An 8185-nucleotide genomic window follows, 5' to 3' on the forward strand; every position below is an offset into this window, starting at 1 on the left:
GGACCCTGGTGACCTGCCCAGCCAGTTCCAGCCAGAGGGGCCAGAGGACAGAAGAGGGGAGAGGGGGCCCAGGTGTCACGGAGTCCCCGGGCGATGCTCTGGAACTGCTCCCCATGAAGCCAGTCAGGACTCTGGGGAAGTCTCCTTTCTGGGAGCAGCCTGTCTTCAGGACACACAGCTCACCCGGCTTCCACCTTCCTGGGTCTGACCTCGGAGCATTCAGCATCCTCTGCCCCTCTGTGCGCATCCCACAGCGAGTCCGCCCAGGTGGGGTCCTGGGGCAGCCAGAGGGTGCGGGGAGGGATAGCTCAGTGGTTTGAGCATTAGCCTGCTAAACCCAGGGTTGTGAGTTCAATCCTTGAGGGGGTGATTTAGGGATTTGGGGCAAAAATTGGGGATTGGTCCTGCTTTGAGCAGGGGGTTGGACTAGATGACCTCCTGAGGTCCCTTCCAATCCTGATAGTCTATGATTCCTGCACCACAACTCTGCAGTCAGACGTGACTCTCAGCCAGCCAGTAAAACAGAAGGTTTATTAGACGACAGGAACATGGTCTAACACAGAGCTTGTAGGTGCAGAGAACAGGACCCCTCAGCTGGGTCCATTTTGGGGGGCAGTGAGCCAGACAACCCCGTCTGCTCTTCACTCCTCGTCCCCAGCCAGCCCCAAACTGAAACTCTCCCCAGCCCCTCCTCCTCTGGGCTTTGTCCCTTTCCGGGCCAGGAGGTCACCGGATTCCTTTGTTCTCCAACCCTTTAGCTCTCACCTTGGCGGGGGAGGGGCCCAGGCCATCAGTGGCCAGGAAACAGGGTGTCGGCCATTCTCTGTGTCCAGACCCCTGCACATACCTGCCCTCTAGGGCTCTGCAATGATCATACACCCTTATCCCACCCCCTAGATACTTAAGAACTGCATAGGAGAAACTGAGGCACCCCCACACTATTCAGAGGAAACATTAAGAACAGTCCCGCTTCGTCACAGCAGGCACTGCTTGCCCACTCATTGGGTGTCTCAGTGCTGGGGCTGTTTCCTGCCCAGCCGGTTGCCCTGTCCATTCCTGGCACGTGGTGGGCAGAGCGTGAGTTGGTCTTTGCTCAGGCCACCCTGCCCCTGCTCCGTTCTTGGCCTGACCTGGTGATGATGGTGCTGGGCTTTGCTGGGGGCCCTCATGATGGAGCGCCTCATTGGGGTCCCCATGTAGGTTGGGAGGTCAGTGGCTGGGGGGCCTGGAGACAGCAGGCTGTGCTCCCCACTGGCTTGTCCCTCCTGCTGGATCCATGGGGCGCCTGCCCAGAGCTCCCTCCCACCCTTCCCCCTTCCCCTCACCCCTGTTTGCCCTGCATGGAGCTGTGGGAAGAGGATCTGGCTTGAAGGGGACCTGGATCAGGGATGGGGAGCCCGAGATGGGGACCGAGCAACAAACATCAAAGCTTCAGCATGCAGCCCTGGCCTCCCAGGTCAGCCTCCCCCCTGCCCATTGCTGCTAATGAGATGCCACCCCCGGGGAGAGGGTATTTCTCTGCCCTGGGGCACCCTGCAGGATCAGGCCCTAGCAAAGAGAGTGGCATGGAGCATCCAGGCTGTATCTGGCTGAGCTGAGCTGAGTGATATCCCTGGGAGCAAGGCCCCAGAGCTAGGCAGCATGAGAGCAGGGACTGGGAGCTGGCGGGTGCATCTGGTCTGGAAGGACCAGCTGATGACAGCTCTGCAGCTGGGAGGTGGAAATGGAAGCCAAATCCCCCACCCCCTGAGGAGGAGCGGCTGTGGGGATGACACATAATGCCCTGTTATAAACAGTTGTCACAGCCCACTCCAGAGATGGCTGCATTTAGTGATGGGAGAGGAGGCAGCAGGGGGCTGGGAGGGTCAGCGGACAATGACCCTAGCATCATAGGGTGAGATCACAGAGACGTTAGGTCGATACTGATTCTTTATTGCCCAAAGCGGGGAGGAGAAGCGAAAGTCAGAGGCGTTAATGCTGCCATCCCAGCCGTCACACACCGGGGGGCGCTGTCGGAGCTGGGGGGGAGCAGTGGAGGCATGCCCGGAGCCAGCGGGGGAGCTGCCCACTGTGGATGTGGGTGCACGAGTCCAGGCCTGGAGAAGAGGAGGAGAGGGGTCAGTGCGTGCCAGCAGAGGTGCCCACGGGGGAGGGTGCAGGGTGCAATGGGGGGCCATGGGGCTGGGCTGGGCTGAGAGCCCAAGGCCTGTGCCAGGGATCTGATGGCCAGGGGCACTGGCAAGTGTCTGGCCTGGCACAGCGCTGCCCTCGCCTATGGACACCATCACTAGCAAAGGCCCCCCCCAACCCCTGCCTATGGTGCTCACCTCATGGCCATGCCCAGGTGTTGCTGCCAGAGCTGGGCTCGTCTCGGGTGGGCTCCTCCGGCAGCTGGCAGGCATCTGCGTCCTGGGGAGAAGGGACACTGCGTCTCTGAGGGCATTGCCAGCATGGGGCTGCAGGAGGAAGGTGCCCAGGGCCCCCTGCACTCGGGGCGGGGGGGATCTTGGCAGGGGGGCAGGGATCCCAGTGGCTGGGGGAGGCAGGGACCCCAGTAGTGTGGATGGAGGGGGGGGCCCAAGGATCCCATTGTGTGGGTGGGGGGGGTGGGAGGGGAGGCATTCCAGAGGCAGGGGAGGATGGCGGCGGGAGGCCTGGGGACCCCAGTGGGGAGGACAGGGTGACAGGCTCCCTTCCCGCCCCCCTGGGAGCTTGGCCAGTTTGCCATAGCGATGTCTACCCCTCTCACTGGGGTGGCCCTGCAGTGACCCCCTATGGCCCCACAGCCTGTGCAAGGAGCCGCAGGGACCCCAGGCACTCGGCTCCCCACGGCGACTGGGCCACGGACGAGGTTTGTCAGCTGCTGTGAGCGAGGTCCCAGTACCGCTCCCTTAGCTCCGGCACTTCGGGTCCGTGGGCAAAGAAGGGGCCCTTTGTGCATTGCCCCAGATGCCAGCCCACTGTGTCTGGGGCAGAGCCGTGGGCACTGCCCATTCTGAGGGGGGTGAGCAGGAACCCATGCCCACTGAGGGGCTCACCCCTCACCGCCACCCTCAGGCCACAGCCAGGTGCGGGGAGAGTGGGAGGGGTGGTGGCATCACGCCTGCCCCATCTCTGCAGCCTGAGATCTTTGCCTCCCAGCTAATGCTGATTCCCTGAGACTTGTTTCACAGGATGGTATCGCTGCTGGGGGTGGTTTGTAACTAATCCCCCAGCTCTTCTCGCTGGCCCATCACCTGCTCCAATCTCTTACCCGACAGGTGGTGAGCGGGTCCTGGGGCACCCTCAGAACCCGCAGCAGCCTGGCGTGGTAGGTCGAGACGAAGTCGTTGCACTGCAGGGAGACGTAGAGCCTGGCTCATGGCCCCCGCTTCACAGAGGTGTCGACTGCCCCCTCCTAGAGAGTGACCTCACCGACCCCCAGCTCTGCCCAGAGAAAAGAACCCAGGAGTCCTGGCTCCCTCCCAGCCCCCCTGCTCTAACCACTAACCCCACTCCCATCCCAGAGCCAGGGATAGAACCCAGGAGTCCTGGCTCCCAGCTCCTCGCGGCTCTGACCCCTAGGCTCCACTGCTCTCTCATGGCTGGGAAAAGAATCCAGGAGTCCTGGCATCTAAATCCTCCCCAGCTCTAACCACTAGACCCCACATCTGAGCCAGGCTGGTGCTTTTCTAACACGTACTTCAGCCCCTGCCCCCACAGCCCTGCTTGGGGTGGATGAGTCCTCTGGGGCACTGTCCCACGCCCCATGGAGATGGCTGGAGACCCTCCCTTCTCCTAGAGCCAGTGGAGGGCTGGCCTGTGGGACCCCGAGCAGATCTGAGCCGTTCTACTGACCCTGGGGGAACCCCCAAAGTGCCGCTTGCATGTGCCATTCAGGACGTCTCCAAGGTCCCAGCCAGGCCTCACGTGCTGCAGGTCAGGCTGGGCCAGGCTGGTGAGGGTCAGGCAGAAGTCACAGGCATCTCTGGGGGGCACCAGGCCACCTGGCACATGGAAAACAAGGATCTCACCCTCTCCCCTCTGGGGCATAGTGCCTGCCGCCTGAGGCCCTGCCCTCCTCTCCTAAACCCACGGGGAGAGTGCCCACCACCCCAGGGCCCCTCCAGCAGCGGGTGGGAGCAGGACCAGCATAGTCAGCTCTACGGTGCTCCCCTCCTGACATGTGGGGCCTGGCCGGGGGCTGAGCGGGCACTCGGGGCCAGGGCACAGCCCTCGGGCAGCAGCTGTCACTTAGAGCCACCCCAGGGCTGCTCTGCAGTACAGGGGTGCAGCCAGCTCGCAAGTTGCCAGTGGCACCGATTCTGGTACCTGCTCATCCCCCCCTCCCCTGGGAAGGACTCTAGTTTGATCCCCACTCATTCCCCTCTGCCACAGGCACCCCAGGTCTCCCTCAGCTGGGGGGGGTGTCTCCCCTCTGTCCTGCATAGAGCGTGTGAGCCCATGCCCCCAGGGAACAGGCCATACCCCCGCTGGCCAGGGCGACTGGCTCAGATTTCTCTGGCGTTGTGCCCAGCAGAGACAGCAACGCCCCAGGCTGGCAGCAGCCGGCTGATGCCCCCTGACTCCACAGCAGAGGGAACAAGTGGGAAAACCTTGGGTGGGTGGGGACGCCCGGCACATCCTCAGGCTGGTACAGATCTCCTTGGGCTCCAGCCCGTCCTGCAGCGCCTGCATGATCTTGGACTTGAACTTCTTCATCACAGAGCGGCAGAGGCGCCGCAGACTCCAGCCCACGGCCCTGCACAGCTTCTCCTCGGCCTTGGTGATGGAGTCCTGTGTGACACCGGCCCGGCCCGGGGTTAGGACACAGCATGGGACGTCCCTCCACTGCCTGAAGGGGGCGCTCGCTGGGCCCCGCCCTGGCACCACGGTCCTTGCAGGATGTGTCATCTCTACGGGATGCTGGGCCTGGGGAGGGGCTCCCCCCGCCAGGGGACAGACACGGGCTGTGTCTGGGATTGGGAGAACCCTGACCCCAGGGGGCCGTGTGGGTGGCAGGTGGAGACGGGGACAGTAGGATCTAGACCCTCCTTTCCCTCCTGGTTGTACCAGGGCACTGGGTGCTGCCCGTGCCCCCTGGCACCGGTGGCAGACGGCGATGGAGCAGATGCCCCCTGCTCCCCACAGGCTCCCCACATCCTGGTCTCAGAGCCCACCTGCTGCCCCGCCCCCCCGCCCCACTCCCCATAGGTGCTGGAGCCAGGGGCCCTGGTGTACCATTGGGGAGATCCTCCCGAGACCCAGGGAGGCTGGGCTCAGTCCCTGGGCTGCCCCAGGGCCCTCACCTCGTCGGGGTCGTCGCCGACCATAGACTTCAGCTTCTTCAGGATGCGGGTGCAGATGGTGCACTTGGGGGAAAGGGCCTGCTCCTGGATGCGCCAGCCCTGCTGTGCCAGACACAAACCCGGGGTCACCACCCGGAGTGCCCCACATCACCCTGAGCCCCCTTCCCCCACTGACCCCTAAGCCTCCCAGCCCTGAGCCCCCTGAGTCCCGTGACCCACACAGACCCTCAGCCTCCCAGCCCTGAGCTCCCTGCCCCACACAGACCCTCAGCCTCCCAGCCCTGAGCCCCCTGCCCCCCATGGACCCCTCAGCCTCCCAGCCCTGAGCCCCCTGCCCCACACAGACCTCTCAGCCTCCCAGCCCTGAGCCCTCTGCCTCCCATGGACCCCTCAGTCTCCCAGCCCTGAGCCCCCTGGCCCCACGGACCGCTCAGCCTCCCAGCCTTGAGCCCCCTCAGCCGTCTGGCCCCCACTGCCCCCTCAGCCCGCCAGCCCTGAGCCCCACCCCCCCACATCATCCAGCCCCCTTTGGAGCTGGGATGGGATCAGAGCAAGGGGCGCAAGCCCCCGGCTCACCTGGGGCATGTGCTGCTCGAGGAGCTTGCAGTCGTGCTGCCGTCCACACTGAGCCGCTGTGCCCGGATCCCTGCACCAAAACTCAGGGCCCAGCAGGCATTGCTTGGGGACCAGCTCCCGGGCACAGAGGGCTGCAGAAAGAGGAGCACAGCAAGGAACAAAACCGGACTGGGTTGGGAGTACGGTAGCTGGTGGGACTTATTTATTATATGCTACAGCAGCACCAAGATCAGGGCCCCACCGTGCTGGGCGCTGCCCAGACCCCAACCGAGATCAGGGTCCTATCATCCTAAGTGCTGCCTAGACCCAACCGAGAAACTGAAGAATTTGAAGCCAAGGGTGATTCAGTGATTAGTCCAAGAGGGCTGGGATGTAGACCAGAATTGAACCCAGTTCTAAACCCTACCCCACTGGGCTTGGGTCAACTCGGTTTGGAGCCGGTGATGGGCATGACTTTGCCAGTTCCAGAAAAATCGGTCAAGAAACCAAGGGTCTGGAATAGACAGATCACCTTGGGTGCTCCCTGTGGCACTGGGGCCCCGGCCCGGGCACTGAACCAGGATTGGCTGCAGCTGGGATCGGGGGGCACCTGGCCAGAGCGCAGCGCTGGGATTGGCTGCAGCCAGGATCGGGGTGACCATACATCCCGTTTTGGCCGGGACAGTCCCTTTTTTAAGCCCTGTGCCAGCCATCCTGACTTCTTTGGTGAAAGGGGGCATTTGTCTAGTTTGCTCTTGCCGACTTGATCAAACGGGACAAATGCCCACCTTTGTCAAAAAAGTGGGAGCAGGGGAATGTGTGTGTGTCTGAGGGTGAGCAGAGATGCCAGCCCTTCACAGGGAAGAGGGCTTGGGTGAGCAGCTGGGACCAGCCCCGCATGGGGAGGAGTGGGAGGCTTGGGGTAGCCCAATGCAGTATCACGTTTTCCTACTGAGAAATATGGTCACCTGGTCACCTGGCCAGGGCGCTGTGCCGGGATTGGCTGCAGCCGGGATCAGGGGCACCTGGCCAGGGCGCTGTGCCGGGATTGGCTGCAGCCGGGATCAGGGGCACCTGGCCAGGGCGCTGTGCCGGGATTGGCTGCAGCCGGGATCGGGGCACCTGGCCAGGGCGCTGTGCCGGGATTGGCTGCAGCCGGGATCAGGGGCACCTGGCCAGGGCGCTGTGCCGGGATTGGCTGCAGCCGGGATCAGGGGCACCTGGCCAGGGCGCTGTGCCGGGATTGGCTGCAGCCGGGATCGGGGCACCTGGCCAGGGCGCTGTGCCGGGATTGGCTGCAGCCGGGATCAGGGGCACCTGGCCAGGACGCTGTGCCGGGATTGGCTGCAGCCGGGATCAGGGGCACCTGGCCAGGGCGCTGTGCCGGGATTGGCTGAGTCAGGATCAGCTGTGCCTGCACATGGCAGGAGGCTCCCCTGGGATGGGTGGGCTCTCACTGTGCTGGTAACCCCCTTGTATTGGGGTGAGGCTCATATGCCCCCAGGGGCAGAGAGAGGGGAGGCAGGTGCTGTCAGGGCAGTTGCCAGGCCCTGGGGTGCTGTCTTGGGGAAGGGTCTGATTCTGCCCTGGGGCTCCCCCCTGTAGGCCCCCAAGGACTGTACCGGGGAGGTGCCCCTGCTGGTGACACCTGTCGGGGGCTGCTTACCTGAGCCCAGCCAGAAGAGCAGGAGGAGAGGGGCCATGTCAGCGCTGACAGGACACTGCCTGAGATGTGCCCCCCCCGTCAGAGTCACTTCCCCCCGCCTTGGCCTTGGCCCCGCCCTTAACTATGATCTGTGGGGTTTTGCTAGCCCCAAAGCTGCTCAGCACATTTCCTGCCTTGCTCCGCAGGCGGGGGAGTGACAGCAGCCTTGGGCCCTGGGCCCCTCCAGCCCTGCCTGGCACCAGGGGCATCCTCTGGCCTCCACCACAGCCATGCCCCCCATGTCTCAGTGCTGGGGTGAGGGGTTGTAACGGGTGCCCAGGCTCAGTGCTCTGCAACGGCTCTGACTGGTTCAGACAGGCCCCTCTGGCAGTGTGACACCCCTTGGCGCGCCCCCTCGGCTCCAGCATCTCCCGGGACCAACTCGGAGCGTTCGGCCCCCTGCTCACCCCGTGAGCTCCCAGCAATGAGCCTGCCTGGATGGGACCCCTGGGGAAGCCTGAGGCCCACAAAGGGCCCTGCCCCCAAGCTTGCACTGACTCCCAGCCAGCGTGTGACACAGACAGGAGCACAGCGTAGAACAGAGCTTGTTAGCACCGAAAGCAGGAAGGTTCAGCAAAGTCCAAGGCCTGCCCCCCAGGCCTCAGGCAGTGCCGGGGATGGGGCTCCCACCCCTCCC

General features: G+C 64.0%; 1 protein-coding gene across 2 annotated transcripts; it reads right to left on the minus strand.

Annotated features, from left to right (window-relative positions):
* Nucleotides 1–1941: 1941 nt before the first annotated feature.
* Nucleotides 1942–7580, minus strand: GNLY (granulysin). Of its 2 annotated transcripts, none has more exons than XM_073325228.1 (8): nucleotides 7510–7580; nucleotides 5865–5995; nucleotides 5289–5387; nucleotides 4596–4776; nucleotides 3838–3986; nucleotides 3254–3334; nucleotides 2328–2409; nucleotides 1942–2096 (listed from the first exon to the last, which is right to left on the minus strand). In XM_073325228.1, exons 1-7 carry the CDS (start codon nucleotides 7544–7546, stop codon nucleotides 2329–2331), a joined length of 759 nt encoding a protein of 252 aa, XP_073181329.1. In that variant the 5' UTR covers nucleotides 7547–7580; the 3' UTR covers nucleotides 1942–2096; nucleotide 2328. The 2 variants fall into 2 exon arrangements, with proteins under 2 accessions (XP_073181329.1, XP_073181328.1); XM_073325227.1 differs by having other exon boundaries at nucleotides 5289–5390.
* Nucleotides 7581–8185: the final 605 nt, after the last annotated feature.

The sequence above is a fragment of the Lepidochelys kempii genome, chromosome 26, assembly GCF_965140265.1.
Source record: "Lepidochelys kempii isolate rLepKem1 chromosome 26, rLepKem1.hap2, whole genome shotgun sequence".
Classification (NCBI taxonomy): domain Eukaryota; kingdom Metazoa; phylum Chordata; order Testudines; family Cheloniidae; genus Lepidochelys; species Lepidochelys kempii.

Excerpts from the sequence above, each read along its gene's own strand:
- GNLY (XM_073325227.1), bottom strand. The coding sequence starts at position 7,546 with ATGGCCCCTCTCCTCCTGCTCTTCTGGCTGGGCTCAG. Across the intron at positions 5,391-5,864 it reads TCGAGCAGCACATGCCCCAG|CAGGGCTGGCGCATCCAGGA; the intron begins GTGAGCCGGGGG and ends TGTCTGGCACAG. Across the intron at positions 3,335-3,837 it reads ACTTTGGGGGTTCCCCCAGG|TGCAACGACTTCGTCTCGAC; the intron begins GTCAGTAGAACG and ends GTCTCCCTGCAG.